Source organism: Scatophagus argus, chromosome 17 (genome assembly GCF_020382885.2).
Source record: "Scatophagus argus isolate fScaArg1 chromosome 17, fScaArg1.pri, whole genome shotgun sequence".
Lineage (NCBI taxonomy): Eukaryota > Metazoa > Chordata > Actinopteri > Scatophagidae > Scatophagus > Scatophagus argus.
In genome coordinates, this window is record NC_058509.1 from 21956532 (window position 1) to 21973775 (window position 17244).

The following is a 17244-nucleotide window of genomic DNA, read 5'->3' on the forward strand; positions in this document are numbered from 1 at the left end:
ACTAGCACATGGAGGCTCTCCAAAGAAATGCTTCCCCACACCATTACTGACCCACTGCCAAACTGCTCATGCTGAAGGATGTTGCAGGCAGCAGAACGTTCTCCACGGCATCTCCAGTCTGTGTCACATCTGTCACATGTGCTCAGTGTGAACCTGCTCTCATCCCTGAAAAGCACAGGGCGCCAGTGGTGAACCCCCAATCTTGGTGTTTTCTGGCAAATGGCAATCGCCCTGCATGGTGTTGGGCTGTAAGCACAAGCCCCACTTGTGGACGTTTGGCCCTCATACCACTGTCATGAGATCTGTTTCTGATAGTTTGAGCAGAAACATGCATATTAGTGGCCTGCTGGAGGTCATTTTGCAGGGCTCTGGCAGTGCTCCTCCTGTTCTTCCTTGCACAAAGGAAGCCCTCCTGTGGCTGCCTCCACGTCTCCTGGTGTACTGGCTTGTCTCCTGGTATCTCCTCTCGGACACTGTGCTGACAGACACAGCAATCATCCTGGATGAGCTGCACTACCTGAGCAACTTCTGTGAGTTGTAGACACCACCTCATGCTACCTCTAGGGATGAGAGCACCGACAAAATGCAAAAGTACCCAAAACATCAGCCAGAAAGGATGAGAACAGAGAAATGGTCTGTGGTCACCACCTGCAGAACCACTCCTTTATAGGGGTTGTCTTGCTAAGTGCCTCTCATTTCCACCTATTGTCTGTTCCATTTGTACAACAGCAGGTGAAATTGACACACATACATGTTCATTTTAAATCCCACTCACTATTGAACTCGCGACTTCAGGCTGTGGCCGGGAGTACACATGGACTATCATTTGTTGGTTAAAATCTCGAGAGTCATTTGGGGACAATGGCATGGCTGGAATCCATAAAGTTGTGTTGTTAAACATACTGTCAAATTATATTTATTGTCACCTGGTCACACTGACTTTGAGTTTTGCTAGTATATGATTAGTTTTTTCATAGCTGAGCCAGAGAAAATGGTGTTATGACTTTCAAAAACTTTAAATTTTGATTGCAAGACACATGAGAACATAAAGAATGGTCTTAATTATTTTTATTTGGTAAGTTACCATCGTATATCCCTTACATCATCAGATACTGGATGTACATTAGGGTGCACATTCATGAACACATGAAGAAGCAGATGATTCTCTTGAGGACAAATAGTAAGTAACATTACAATGCCTGTCTTACCAGGTTGGAGGCTCCTCGCACTGTCTCTGGGTTCAGCATGACAATCTCAGTCGTCACATGACCCTCAACAGCCTCTGTCATCTGCTCCATGGTACAATTAATGGATGGGTCCTTGATCTTAAACCAGTTGTCTGCGTACCAGCCGATGAGGAACCACACATACTTTTTCCCATACAGCTTCTCCTTGTAAACCTTGAGAGAGACAATGGAAAACAAACAAGTGTGCTGAGGCAAGAAGAGATTAAACAGAGATTAATATTTGATACTGATAAACTAATATTTGACATATTTTATGTGATGGACAATGTTAAACAAAATCTGAACTTGTCAGAATAGCATGGTGAATAACATGTTTTTTGACAAAAAAGTATCAGATAAAACTGTACAATAGTAATGTCATGTGGCAAGATTACATAAATTTTGTTGCATGTCATTGAAAATCTTTAGCAAATCAAACAGATAAAAATAAAACAAATATCTGGCTGGAGAATCTATAAATTAGATTTATTGTGAGTGGACACAGAACTTGAGTCCTCCAATATAAAACATAATAAAGGCTCTTGATGTCACACCCTGGGTCTCTGTCATTTGGTTTTGATTCCATGAGTCATGTTTCTTGTGTTTCCATGTTTTATGTTTTATGTTTGTCCATGTGCGTCCATGTGAGTCCAAACACATGAGAACACAAACATGAAACATGATGTTTGTGTTCTCATGTGTTTTCATGTTTTATGTTCAAGGTTTCTGTCACGTCCTGGTTCTTTGTCTTTTGGTTTTGAGTCCATGTGTCATGTTCCATGTGTGTCTTGTGTTTCCATGTACTATGTTCAAGGTTTTTGTCATGTCCTGTTTTATTTTGAAGGTGTCACTTCCCCTGTGTGTCCTGTTTTCATGTAGCTTTGCTTTTGGTTTTCCTGATTGCTTTCTCCCTCCTAATTTGTGTCACCTGTGTGTCGTTGTCTTGTCTATTTAGTCCTCGTGTTCCCAGTCACCTTTGTCAGAGTGTTTTTAAATGTCTTCAGTTCATGCCAGGATACGCTTGTCTTGTCTTGTCTTGTCTTGTCTTGTCTTGTCTTGTCTTGTCTTGTCTTGTCTTGTCTTGTCTTGTCTTGTCTTGTCGCCACAGTTATTCTTAGATCCCACGCCACAGTAAGTGAGTTTTTGCTTCGTTTAAATAAAGACTTTTGTTCAGACCTCAGCCTTGTCAGACTCTGCATCAGGGTTCTGCTTTTTCTGTGTCAGCGACGCCATTGCGTTCGAGCACTTTAATATGTGTCTCTGACACCTTAAATACATGTCTAACAAGTCTGTCACAAATTAACAGAAGAACTCATTTACCTCACAAAAGACCTTCCTCGCCTCCGTCTCATAAAACAGGCCAACAATAATTCTGGCATCTTGGCGCTTGGATGCGAAAGAACAGAGGACAGTGTCAGTGGGGGAGATGAAAAACACAAATGAAAGGTTCTGGAGTCTGCATAGCGAAAACAAGGACCAACCCTCCTTCCAGCTCCTGCACCACACAATGGTAGACTTCCTCTCCATTGTGTTACATTCAAATGGTTACCAAGGTTTCTACTGCAATGGCTAATTAATCCTGCACAGGCTTGTATGTTGGGCAAAGTTATTGCATTCTATGTTATATTCTTTATGTGCCAGCAAGTCAGGCTGACTCAGGTGAAGGAAAGAGATGAGGAATAAAGGAAGGAGAGGAAAGTTTGTACATAGTTAAAATAAAGGTTCAGGATCCCTGTGCTTTCATTAAAACTGATGTAACATTTGTGCTCATATTTGGGGAAAAAAGGGATCAATCCCTTGCATTGCCGTATGCAAATGGGAATACTTATCTTCATTATTGCATAGCAGTGATAAAGTTAGTCAATCATAGCTTGCCCTGAAACAAAACATTGTGTTGCTTTTGAAAGTCATGTACATAAGGTTTGTGTTGTTTTTTTTTCAACAGCGAATGCATCGATCCTCTTATCTCACTTTTTGAATCTAAGCCAATAAGTGTATTTAAAATTTTACAGTGCAATGTCCATGTATTAGTTATACTGATGACATGCTTATCCACAAAACTACCCAGTGGTGTCCTACCATATTAATCTCTACAGGCTGCAAGGGCTATAATAACCTGGACAACCTGAAGCCATTAGTGAACTGTCAGTCTCAATTCCATGACATTTAAATAAACTCCATCTGCTGATGAAAGCTGTGTGATGCAGTCCCGCAGGCTTCAGTAAGTGAGTAAGTGGACCTTCAGTTTAGACTGTTTTGTCAGCCTATCAAGAATAAGAGAAACCACATATTGAGACAAGTACTGAATCCAAGAACACTTGCTGAATCTAAGAATACGCCAATACTGAATTTAGCATCAATCATGGTTTGCCACAACTTGGGTCACTGGGTAGTTACAGAGATGCATATATCTTTTGTTGGCAAGTATCTAAGACTTGAGATATACGAATTGGGAGATATGACACCTTAAGGTTTTTGACAGCCACAGCAGGATCGGTGAGGAAACTCTGCCGAACACTGATTTCAATCCCTGCTTCCTTCACCCTCTCCTCCAGATCATCCAATGTCTGTAAAACACAAAGACACAAACAATAACAAGAGAGACCGCTACCAAAATATGAGAGAGAGAGATAATAAAACATTAAGGTACATGGAGAAAAGCAACATGCCTTTTCTGATAGCTGCACAATCATAAAAGTGTGTGCTGAACTCCACAACAAGAGGTGTGATGGCTGTTGTATAACTCTTTGTTCTGATACTGTCCTTTGGAAAACTGTTGTTACAGACCAAATTAATTTCTGCATGAATACCATATCAATAAAAACAATTATAAAATATGTAAAAATAAAAAAAATATACTTCTCAATTAAAACAACAAGCATCTCAGCCTGTTTCACCAAAACTGGAAGTCAGAAAAGGCAGTTTTATTAGTTGTTGTGTATCGCCCACCTGCTGCTGCTTACTCAGAGTTCCTGTCTGAGTTTTCTGACTTCTTATCTAGTTTAGTGCTCAGTACAGATAAAGTCATTATAGTAGGTGACTTTAACATTCATATGGATGTTGACTCTGACAGTCTTAAGACAGCCTTTAGTTCACTCTTAGATTCAATAGGTTTCCTTCAGACAGTAAATGAACCAACACACTGCCACAATCACACACTCGATCTGGTTCTTACCTACGGCCTAGAAACTAAGAACCTGTTAGTTGTCCCTCAAAACCCTCTCCTTTCAGACCATTCACTTGTAGTTTTTGAACTAACTCTAGAAGACTTTACAGCACACAACAAAAAGATCTACTATACCAGATGCCTCTCTGAAGATAGTGTAGACAGATTTAGGGATGCAATCCCATCACAGCTCCCCTCAGCACCATGTACCCGTACAACAGACCGTACTGATTTAAATGTTACTCCTGCAGCAATTGATTCTTTTGTTAATAACACTGCAGCCACGTTGCACACAGTTTTAGATATGGTTGCTCCACTGAAAATAAAGGTTACAAATCATAGGAGGCTAGCTCCTTGGTATAATTCAAATATACGAACACTTAAACAAACATCAAGACGGATGGAGAGGAAGTGGTACTCCTCCAAATCAGCTGAATCCCAGAGAGCCTGGAAAGACAGTCTATTGGCATACAAAAAAGGCCCTTCGTTAAGCCAGAACTGCCTATTATTCAACATTAATACAGAAAAACAAGAACAACCCACGTTTTCTCTTTAACACTGTAGCCAGGCTGACCAAGAGTCACAGCTCTGTTGAGCCTTGTATTCCTGCAGCTCTTAGTAGTGAAGACTTCATGAGTTTCTTAACCAATAAAATTAATAACATTAGAGAAAAAATCAATAAAGATCTTCCCGGAATCGCCGATATAGTGCCATCTCTAGAAATCTCTTTTAATCCTACTCCATCTCTGGACAGGTTCCTGCCCATAGACCTCCCCGAGCTGACCTCCAGCATTAACAAATCTAACCCAACTACATGTCTCTTAGACCCCATCCCAACTAAGCTCCTCAAGGACGTCTTTCCCTTGATTGGCGTTTACTTCTTAGATCAGATCAACTTATCTTTAACAACAGGTTATGTACCACAGGCGTTTAAAACCGTTGTCATTAGACCTTTACTTAAAAAACCTTCACTTGACCCAGACATCTTAACAAACTATAGGCCGATATCCAACCTCCCGTTTTTATCTAAAATACTTGAAAGAGTGGTTGCAAATCAGTTAATTGATCACCTACACAGGAACAGTCTCTTTGAAATGTTTCAGTCTGGTTTCAGAGCCCATCACAGCACAGAAACAGCACTGGTTAAAGTCACAAATGACCTCCTCATGGCATCGGACCGCGGGCTTGTCTCCATACTTGTTTTACTAGATCTCAGTGCTGCTTTCGACACTGTTGATCACAGCATTTTATTACACAGATTAGAACATGGGACTAGGACCACAGGGACTGTGCTATGCTGGTTCAAATCATATTTAACAGATAGATTTCACTTTGCTCAAGTTAATAATGTTTCCTCTTCATATATAAGGGTTAGCCTTGGTGTTCCACAAGGTTCAGTGCTTGGGCCGATCCTGTTCACTTTATACATGCTCCCTCTAGGAAATATTATTCAGAAACATGGCATAAACTTTCATTGTTATGCTGATGACACTCAGCTGTACTTATCCTTAAAGCCTCAAGAAACAGAGCCGTTAGCCAGACTCCAGGCATGTCTTAAGGACATAAAGGACTGGATGACCTCCAATTTTTTATTATTAAACTCAGACAAAACTGAGATCATTGTTCTAGGCCCCAAACACCTTAGAACTAGAATAGCTGATAATATTGTCTCTGGACGACATTACGTTGGCCCCCAGTATGACTGCGAGGAACCTCGGCGTTATCTTCGATCAGGACATGTCATTTATCCATCACATTAAACAGACCTCTAAGATCGCCTTCTTTCACCTGCGTAATATTGCTAAGATTAGGAGAGTCCTCTCTCAGAGTGATGCTGAAAAACTTGTCCATGCTTTCGTTACTTCTAGGCTGGACTCCTGCAACTCACTATTGTCAGGATGTCCAAATTATGACCAACCCAATGTCTACTGTTGACATCTGACAGTCATTCTTCTGTGCACCGACTATCGGCAGGGTGGTTCTCCCTACGGGCCGAAATTGAACTGATAGGATAGTGATTTTCAACAGCACAATACATGAATGTTACAGCAGTTCATTATAATTTCATTATTATAATTTCAGTCTTGTGAAATGTTAAAATCATATTGAGGTGGTAGCAAAAGTAAAACTAAACAGTTGGGATTTTGTTTTACTTGTCTTTTTAGTAATGTCATTCTCATGTTGTTAACTGCTTTCCCGCCTGTACAACATCCATTGCACGTCTGCCCGTCCTGGGTGAGGGATCCCTCCTCTGTTGCTCACCCTGAGGTTTCTTCCATTTTTTCCTGTTAAAGGTTTTTCTGGGAGTTTTTCCTTAGTCGATGTGAGGGTCGAAGGGCAGAGGATGTTGCTGATATGTTAAGCCCTTTGAGCCAAACTGCTTGTAAAAATGGGCTATACAAATAAAGTTGAGTTGACTTGATAAAGCTTTCTGACTGTACAGGAACCCAAACAGAATCTGTCAATATCAACTGTCACAGAACTTTTTATCATTAATATGCAACCTTACACAAAGTACCATGACCCATGATAATAACTGAAATGGTGCTTCCTCATGCACTCAGCTTTTGATGTTCAGCGCTAATCACTGCACCACTGTGCTGCCCTGAAGGGCTTGTTATTATAACGCGAATCACTGACAAGCAACATATTTCACATGTTTTTGACAGTACAGAAAGCTGTGTTGCTGACAAATGAAACACTGTGAAAAACAGTCTTTAAATGGACATTGCGTGCAAATAGAGGTGTTCTGCTGCATTTTGGCTTTTCTTGTGTGCTAGCCTGGCAAGCTGCAGGTTTTGTGTATCGTTTCTGCTGTTTGCTTCACAGTTAGTATGGCACTGTTTGTTTTGAATGTACTTATACTTGCTTATACTTTTGCCTAATTACAGACTGAATACAAAACAGAATCAGCTACTAGTCCTGTATCTGCTGACTCATGATGCACTCATCAGCACCCAGAGGATCCACCCTTGATCAAATGTTTTGTCACAGCTAATGAAAGAAAGATGAAAGATGAAAGTGACATATTTTGTCATTGGAGGGAACTCACTCCAATGAAATTCGTGCTCTGCATTTAACCCACCCAAGTGACGTGCACACACACACAGCAAACCCGGGGCAGTGGGCGACCGCGTGCAGCACCCGGGGAGCAGTGGGGGGTGTTAGGTACCTTGCTCAAGGGTACCTCAGCCATGGACACCGGTACGGGGAACCGAACCAGCGATCCACCGGTTACGGGTCCGACACCCTAACCGCTGATCCACGACTGCCCACCATAAGGTATAAGGATGCTAGTAGTAGAACAGTCATTTGTTGACAGAGGTATGTTTATGCATAAATGGATTTCACAGCCTGGTAGTGTAGGTGAAAATTGGAGTACTGTTCACCAAACAGCTGTTTCCATTGGATCTCCACAACATGTGTTTGCTCATGAGTACTCATAGTTCGGTCATTTTAGTGTCCCCAAAATGTATAATCATATTTTGATTCTGATGTTTTGTGGTTTCTCTTTTAACAAGACAAGAACAAATCTTCCATGTAGTCAGACAATCCGCGGGACAGTTTATATAATCTGGACCAGGGGTCTCCAAAATTTTTCATTTGGTCGTTGAAAGTGAAACTAAGTAGTGGACGGTGGATCAAAAGAAAACGTGTTGTATTGTATTGTTAAGATGCAAAATGGTACTCGGATCCTATTTTACCCCACTCACTGATTTCATAATCAAAGTCAGACTCTTATGGTTATGAAAAATAATTGATAATTGAGAAATAATTTTTTCCTTCTTTTGGAATAAAACCTGAAAGAACAAAGCCCCACAATGGTGTCAAACTGTTGGGTTTTGCTCTGCCTCCAGAATTTTCCCATGGTTTCTCCCCTCCCTCTTCCCTATCTCTCCTTCCCTCCCTTCCCTGTGTTTGTAGGTGTGTGTGTGTGTGTGTCTCCCGTGAGCCTATCTAGAGAGGTGCTGGGCGGTCCTCAACTACTCATTCACTTACCTGGTGGCAAGGCTCTGAGCACCTTCTTTTGTCCCACCTCAAGACTCTCACAGACCCCTTCTTGGATTCCCTGCAGTTCATCTATAGAGCCAACAGCTCTGTAGATGATGCCAAGCTTTCCCAGCTGAATATCCCAGATTTCCGTGCAGGTGGATCACAGACTTCCTGTCTGACAGGAGGCTGGCTTGTTTCCCTCTACCTCTGCATCTCTAGTCACCAGTTTGTCTCCTGAGGTTTGTGGATGACACCACTGAATGAATGAATCCATGAATGAATGAATGAATGAGTCCATCCTCATTTCCTCCATCACAGTCTGGTATGCTGCTGCTACTGCTAAGGACAAGAGCAGACTGCAGCATATCATTCACACTGCTGAGAAGGTGAATGGCAATCTGTCCTCCCTGCAGGACACTGTACATCTCCCGAACCCCAAGGACGGCAGGAAAGCCAACCCCTCTCACCCTGGACATAGACTTTATGAGTCACTCCCTTCTGGCAAGAGGCTACAGTCCATCATGACCACAAGAACAGTTTCTTCCCCTCAACAAGGAACAGTCACACATACACACACCCCATACACAGACTCCAACTCTCCTGTAAAGACATTATGTTAAACATTACATTAATATGTATTCTACAGTCTGTTCATGCATTACATTAACGCTCATTCCTGGCCTTCATGTATTTCTTTCAACACTGTGAACACTACAGGATCATATTGTGCACTTACCATACAGCTCTCTTGTTTTAGTTAGTTAAATTCCTTTTCATTGTACATTAATTTTGTGCATTTGACACCATCACGCCAGCTCTTCTGGCTGAGAAGCTGACAGCGATGCAGGTAGATGTCCCATTGGTGTCCTAGATTGCAGACTATCCGACTGACAGAACACAGTACGTCCGCCTAAAGTGCTGCATGTCAGACAAAGTGATCACCAACACTGAGGATCGTGCTCTCTCCCTTCCTCTTTGCTATTGACACCACAGACTTCAAGTACTGCACAGACACCTGCCATCTTCAGAAATTTTCTGATTACTCCACAGTGGTTAGATGTATTACTTGAGGTGATGAGTGTGAGTACAGGACTGCAGTCAACTTTGTCACTTGGAGCGGGAGAAGCCACCTACAGCTCAATGTGACAAAGACTAAGGAACTGGTGGTGGACCTGAGGAGGACTAAAGCTCCAGTAAACCCTACCAGTTGTACCTCTGGCTGCGGTCCTGCTTGAAGCCTGCTGCGATTACTACTGTTTAGTCATAGTTTATTTTAATTCTATTACTACTATAACTACAGCTGCTACCATTATTATTGTTACTACTACTGTTATCATAATCACCATAGTACCTTCTGTATACTTCATCATTATCATTATTTATAATTCCAATACTTCTAGTATTATTACTGCTGCTATGCATCTCTGCTTGTGTGCTCCTTCTCTCACACCCCACCCACCTCTCCCTTTCTCTTTTTGTTTGTCTATCTCTCTCTCGCTCTCTCAACCCAACCGGTCAAGGCAGATGGCCGCCCACCTAGAACCAGGGTCTGCTCCAAGGTTTCTACCATCCATCATTTCACATCTCAAGTTAAACCAATTTCCTCCAGCCATCATTGCCATCCATCCAAACCCCCCACGACTACTCCACCTATTGTTCCATGGTTTGTCTCTCGTGAGTGGGTGGTCCTGTCTCCTCAACCGGTCATTCACTTATCTGCACACCAACTTACCTGTTTCAATTCAATTCAATTCAATTCAGTTTATTTATATAGAGCCAATTCACAACAAAAGTTATCTCATGACACTTTCCAATTTGAGCAGGTCTAGACCAAACTCTTTAATTAAATTGTAAATAGAGGGAGCCCAACATTCCCCCTTGAGCAAGCACTTGGAGACAGTGGCGCGGAAAAACTACCTTTTAGAAGGCAGAAACGTCGGAGCAGACCTCGGCTCAAGATGGGCGGCCATCTGCCTTGACCGGTTGGGTTGAGAGAGAGGGAGAGAGAGAGAGAGAGAGAGAGAGAGAGAGCGAGAGCACAAGGGAGAGAGGCAGAGGGGGTGGGGTGTGAGAGAAGGAGCACACAAGCAGAGATGCATAGCAGCAGTTATAATACCAAAAGTATCGGAATGTAGATAATGATAATGACAATGAAGTATTAAAGTAAACAATAGTAGTAACAATAATGGTAGTAGCTGTACTGAGTCGTAACAGATTTAAATCAGATTATGACTAAACAGTAGTAATCGCAGTAGGTTTTGAGCAGGACGACAGCAGGACCGCAGCAGGAGGTCCAGTCATGATCGAGAGTAATATGCATTAATGGGACATGAATGTGTGCAGAAGGAGAGAGAGAGGAAGAAAGAGCTCAGTGCGTCATGGGAGGGCCCCCAGCAGTCTAAGCCTATAGCAGCATAACTAGGGGCCGGCCTAGGCCAGTCCTAACTATAAGCTTTATCAAAGAGGAAAGTTTTTAGTCTACTCTTAAATATAGAGAGGGTGTCCGCCTCCCGGACCGAAACCGGAAGATGGTTCCATAGTAGAGGAGCTTGATAACTAAAGGCTCTGGTTCCCAATCTACTTTTGAGGACTCTAGGAACCACAAGTAGCCCTGCATTTTGGGAACGCAAAGTTCTGGTGGGATAATAGGGTACTATTAACTCTTTAAGATAGGATGGTGCCTGATCGTTCAGGGCTTTATAAGTGAGGAGGAGAATTTTAAAATCTATCCTGAATTTTACAGGTAGCCAATGTAGAGAAGCCAGAACAGGAGAAATGTGGTCTCTCATGCTGGTTCTTGTCAGTAGTCGTGCTGCAGCGTTCTGGATTAGCTGGAGAGTCTTTATGGATTTATCGGGGCAGCCTGATAGAAGGGAGTTACAGTAATCCAGTCTAGAGGTAATGAATGCATGGACTAATTTTTCTGCATCTTTCTGACTCAGGATGTGCCTAATCTTTGCGATATTGCGGAGGTGAAAGAATGCAGTCTTTGAAATATTTGCTATGTGCGAGTTAAAGGACATGTCCTGGTCAAAGATAACTTCTAAATTTCTTACAGTGGAGCTTGAGGCCACGGCTAAGCCATCTATCAATGCAATGTCACTGCATAATTTGTTTCTAAGGTGTTCGGGGTCCAGAACAATAACTTCAGTTTTGTCTGAAAAAAAAAAACTGGTTATCCAGGTTTTTATGTGGGGGCAGTCGTGGATCAGCGGTTAGGGTGTCGGACCCGTAACCGGTGGATCGCTGGTTCGATTCCCCGTACCGGTGTCCATGGCTGAGGTACCCTTGAACAAGGTACCTAACCCCCACTGCTCCCCGGGCGCTGCATGCGGTCGCCCAATGTCTAATAGACAGGTTCTAAGTAAGGGTAAAGCTTCTTTGAGAAGGGTGGTAGGGATGGGGTCTAAGAGGCATGTTGTTGGCTTGGATGAATATACGTCATTGCTGCTAAGGGTCACAGGGATACAAGGCTCGATAGCACTATGGCTCTCTGTCAGCCTGGCTACAGTGCTGAAGAGAAACCTGGGATTATGCTTGTTATCCTCAATTAATTTGGAGTAACAGGCTGCTCTGGCAGTCCGTAGGGCCTTCCTATATAATCTAAGACTGTCTTGCCAGATTGAGCGAGATTCAATAAGTTTGGAGGAACACCATTTCCTCTCAAGTTTTTGCACATTTTGCTTTAATTTGCGAACCTCTGTATTATACCAGGGTGCAAGTTTCTTTTGCTTTATGAGTTTCTTTTTTAGCGGAGCAACAGAGTCTAAAGTTGTCCTTAGTAAACTTGCAGCACTGTCCACGAAATGGTCGACCTGAGAGGGATTATTGTATTGTTCACTAGTATGGGGACTTGATACTGAAGTTAATGACAATAGAACTGTTTCTTTAAATTTAGCCACAGAACTATCAGACAGGTATCTAGTGTAGCAGTTTTTTTCTCTTGGTGGTATGAAGTCAAATAGTATAAACTCAAAAGTTATTAAACAATGGTCAGACAGAAGAGGATTTTGTTCAAAAACAGTTAAATGTTCTACATCTATACCATATGTCAGAACAAGGTCAAGAGTGTGATTGAAGCAATGAGTGGGTTCATGTATACACTGACAGAAGCCGATTGAATCAAAGAGAGAGATAAATGCTGCGCGAAGGCTATCATTACTATCATCCACGTGGATGTTGAAATCACCCATAATAATAACTTTATTAGTTTTAAGGACCAGACTCGATAGGAACTGTGGAAATTCCAGGAAAAATTCAGAGTATGGGCCAGGAGCGTGGTACACTACAACAATAAAAATTGGTTGTATTGTTTTCCAGGTAGGGTGTGAGAGACGAAGAATAAGGTTTTCGAATGAATGGTAGTTGACTTTGGGCTTTGGACTAAATGATAGGTTTGGGTCGAAAGATAAAACAGCAAGGATGTGTACGTCGCCCGGATTGGCGTTACCGGGGCCTCACCCTGGAGCCAGGCCTGGGGTTGGGGCTCGCAGGCGAGCGTCTGGTGGCCGGGTCTCCGCCCACGGGACCCGGTCGGGTACAGCCCGAAGAAGCGACGTGGGCCCGCTCTCTCGTAGGCCCACCACCCGCGAGAGGGTTCAGAAGGGGCCGGTGCAATGTGGTTTGGGCGACAGCTGTGGACGGGGATCCCGGCGACCCAAACCCCGGACAAAAACTCTAGCTATGGGGACATGGAATGTCACCTCACTGGGGGGGAAAGAGCCCGAGCTTGTGCAGGAAATTGAGCGGTACCGGCTAGAGATAGTCGGGCTCACTTCCACGCACAGCCTGGGCTCTGGAACCCAACTCCTGGAGAGAGGCTGGACTCTCTTCTACTCTGGAGTTGCCCATGGTGTGAGGCGGCGAGCTGGTGTGGGCTTGCTCATAGCCCCCCAGCTTAGCCGCCATGTGTTGGAGTTCTCCCCGGTGAACGAGAGAGTCATTTCCCTACGCCTTCAGGTTGGGGATAGGTCTCTCACTGTTGTCTCGGCCTATGGGCCAAACAGCAGTGCAGAGTACCCGGCTTTCTTGGAGTCCCTGGGAAGGGTACTGGAATGTGCTCCGACCGGGGACGCCATAGTTCTACTGGGGGACTTCAATGCCCACGTGGGCGACGACAGTGATACCTGGAGGGGCGTGATTGGGAGGAACGGCCTCCCTGATCTGAATCCGAGTGGTGTTCTGTTGTTGGACTTCTGTGCTAGTCACAGTTTGTCCATAACGAACACTATGTTCAAGCATAAGGATGTCCATCGGTGCACATGGCACCAGGACACCCTGGGCCGGAGGTCAATGATCGACTCTGTGGTTGTGTCATCTGGCCTTCGGCCATATGTCTTGGACACTCGGGTGAAGAGAGGGGCTGAGCTGTCCACCGATCACCACCTGGTGGTGAGCTGGATCCGCTGGTGGAGGAGGAAGCCGGACAGACTTGGCAGACCCAAACGTGTTGTGAGGGTCTGCTGGGAACGTCTGGCGGAACCCTCCGTCAGAGGGGTTTTCAACTCACACCTCCGGGAGAACTTTGACCAGATTCCGAGGGAGGCTGGGGACATTGAGTCCGAGTGGACCATGTTTTCCACCTCCATTGTGGAAGCTGCTGCTCGGAGCTGTGGCCGTAAGGTCTCTGGTGCCTGTCGTGGCGGCAATCCCCGAACCCGGTGGTGGACACCGGAAGTAAGGGATGCCGTCAGGCTGAAGAAGGTGTCCTATCGAGCATGGTTGGCTTGTGGGACTCCTGAGGCAGCTGACGGGTATCGGAGGGCCAAGCGTGCGACAGCCCGAGCGGTTGCGGAGGCAAAAACTCAGGTCTGGGAAGAGTTTGGGGAGGCCATGGAGGAGGACTATTGGTCGGCCTCGAGGAAATTCTGGCAAACCATCCGGCGCCTCAGGAGGGGGAAGCAGTGCCCTGCTAATACTGTTTACAGTGGAAGTGGGGAGCTGCTGACTTCGACTGGGGATATTGTCGGAAGGTGGAAGGAATACTTCGAGGACCTCCTCAATCCTGCTGACGTGTCTTCCGTTATGGAAGCAGAGGCTGAGGACCTTGAGGCGGGTCCATACATTGCCCAAGCTGAAGTCACTGAGGTAGTTGGGAAGCTCCTCGGTGGCAGAGCTCCGGGTGTGGATGAGATTCGTCCTGGGTACCTTAAGGCTCTGGATGTTGTGGGGCTGTCTTGGCTGACACGACTCTGCAACATCGCATGGCAGTCAGGGACAGTGCCCTTGGACTGGCAGACTGGGGTGGTGGTCCCTCTTTTTAAGAAGGGGGACCGGAGGGTGTGCTCCAATTACAGAGGGATCACACTCCTCAGCCTCCCCGGGAAAGTCTATGCCAGGGTACTGGAGAGGAGAATCCGGCCGATAGTCGAACCTCGGATCCAAGAGGAACAATGCGGTTTTCGTCCTGGTCGTGGAACACTGGACCAGCTCTATACCCTCCGCAGGGTGCTTGAGGGTTCATGGGAGTTTGCCCAACCGGTCCACATGTGTTTTGTGGACTTGGAGAAGGCATTCGACTGTGTTCCCCGTGGCACCCTGTGGGAGGTGCTCTGGGAGTATGGGGTCCGGGGTCCTTTGCTAAGGGCTGTGGTCTCTGTACTCTCGGAGCAGGAGCTTGGTCCGCATTGCCGGCAGTAAGTCGGACCTGTTCCCAGTGCATACTGGCCTGTTCCCAGTGCATACAGGTGAAGCTCTCAATTTACCAGTCAATCTACGTTCCTACCCTCACCTATGGTCATGAACTTTGGGTCATGACCGAAAGAACGAGATCTCGGATACAAGCGGCTGAAATGAGCTTTCTCCGCAGGGTGGCGAGGCGCTCCCTTAGAGATAGGGTGAGGAGCTCTGTCACCCGGGAGGAGCTCGGAGTAGAGCCGCTGCTCCTCCACATCGAAAGGAGCCAGTTGAGGTGGCTCGGGCATTTGTTCCGAATGCCCCCTGGACGCCTTCCCGGGGAGGTGTTCCGGGCATGCCCCACCGGGAGGAGACCCCGAGGAAGACCCAGGACACGCTGGAGGGACTATGTCACTCAGCTGGCCTGGGAACGCCTTGGGGTCCACCCGGAAGAGCTGGAGGAAGTGTCTGGGGAGAGGGAAGTCTGGGTATCCCTGCTCAAGCTGCTGCCCCCGCGACCCGGTCCCGGATAAAGCGGAAGAAGATGGATGGATGGATGGGTCGAAAATGGCGGCAAATAAACCTGTTTGGTGTTTGTTCCAATCAACTCCACCTTGTTCTCAAGCTTTTCCAGGTTGGCTCTACCACTCCAAATCTGCCAGATTGTACTGTCTGTTCTTTTTCAATTCAATTCAATTCAATTCAGTTCAATTCAATTCAGTTTATTTATATAGCGCCAATTCACAACAGAAGTTTTCTCATGACACTTTCCAATTTGAGCAGGTCTAGACCAAACTCTTTAATTAAGCTGTAAATACAGAGAGCCCAACATTCCCCTTTGAGCAAGCGGTTGGCGACAGTGGCGAGGAAAAACTGCCTTTTAGAAGGCAGAAACCTCGGAGCAGACCCCGGCTCAAGATGGGCGGCCATCTGCCTTGACCAGTTGGGTTGAGAGAGAGAGAGAGAGAGAGAGAGAGAGAGAGATGGGGTGGGGTGTGACAGAAGGTGTTCTAGTGGTATCAGTGTCTGGTTCACCTTTTGAAATTCTGCTTTGTCCTTTATCTTTTCATGTGAACTTTTGTTTCTGTGTCCAGGTCCCACAGGGAAAGGAAATATATGAACATATATCCAAAAATATGCAGAATATATGTTGCATGTGTGCCATATTTAGGGTCATATATGTGCATGCATGTGGATATACAGGAAATATATGTGTGTTGTGCACTTGTAGGAGCAATTTGGTTATTGGCAAAAGAGTCAATGATTATGGGGGATAATCATTAAAGCAAAAATCAGTGTATGCTTTATACACATAAATATCGGGGCACCACCCTGTCACCAGGGACCAATAGCCAAATTAATTAATAGGAAAACAGTCTCTTAAAATTGTGAAGGATGATTCCGAGCACTGGTTGTCATGAATTCAGCTGTTATTACAAGTACATACACAATAACCACAGACAATGACAGGTTAAACTATAACAGGATTTATTAACCAGCAACAACCATCCATAGACAAGTATCACTTTGTAATAAACACTATTATAATCCAAGTTTTATCAACACATATTAACTATTAACTAGGGATAACACAGGTACAGCAACAAGAGTATATCTATACATAGGTGTGCATATATACAGGAGTGTGTGTGTGTGTGTGTGTGTGAGAGAGAGAGAGCGAGAGAGATGACAACAAACAAGGTGGAGGCTAACAACCTAGCCAGGTAGCGGCTAACAAGCTAGCGGCTAAAAACAAACAAGATGGTGGTTAGCAAGGTAGCGGCTAACAAGATAGCAGCTAACAAGATAGCAGCTAACAAGATAGCAGCTAACAACAAGCTAGTGGCTGACTACAATTAAGATGGCGGATGGCCACATGAGTGGAGGAACTACAACCAGAACGGCGAGTGGGGAAACTACAACCAAAATGGTGGAGAACTACATGAGGAGGGGTCAGCACACCAGGATGAACAACCACAGCCCTTTGAGACAAACTGCTTGTAAAAATGGGCTATACAAATAAAGTAAAGTAAAGTTGACATAAAGGTTGATTCAGCAAACAAAACAACTAGTCACACGCAAGTGATGACTCAGCAAAACCCAAAATGACTACAGAAGAATACGCCGGCCGTATTATTCAGAGCGAAGTTGGTGATAACCCACGTAATGTTGCTTGTATAGTCACAGAAGAGAACAATGGGCGGAAGCCTTTGAGCGCCACGTACCCTTAAATTGTTGTAACAA

General features: G+C 44.8%; 1 protein-coding gene across 1 annotated transcript in view; it reads right to left on the minus strand.

Moving 5' to 3' along the window:
- gabbr1b (gamma-aminobutyric acid (GABA) B receptor, 1b) overlaps nucleotides 1-17244 on the minus strand; it is a 167347-nt gene that overhangs the window by 99153 nt on the left and 50950 nt on the right. The window contains exons 4-6 of the mRNA XM_046416938.1: nucleotides 3692-3793; nucleotides 2547-2612; nucleotides 1209-1400 (exon numbers count right to left, since the gene is read on the minus strand). Coding sequence (XP_046272894.1) covers nucleotides 1209-1400; nucleotides 2547-2612; nucleotides 3692-3793 — 360 coding nt within the window. The remainder of the gene's footprint in view (nucleotides 1-1208; nucleotides 1401-2546; nucleotides 2613-3691; nucleotides 3794-17244) is intronic.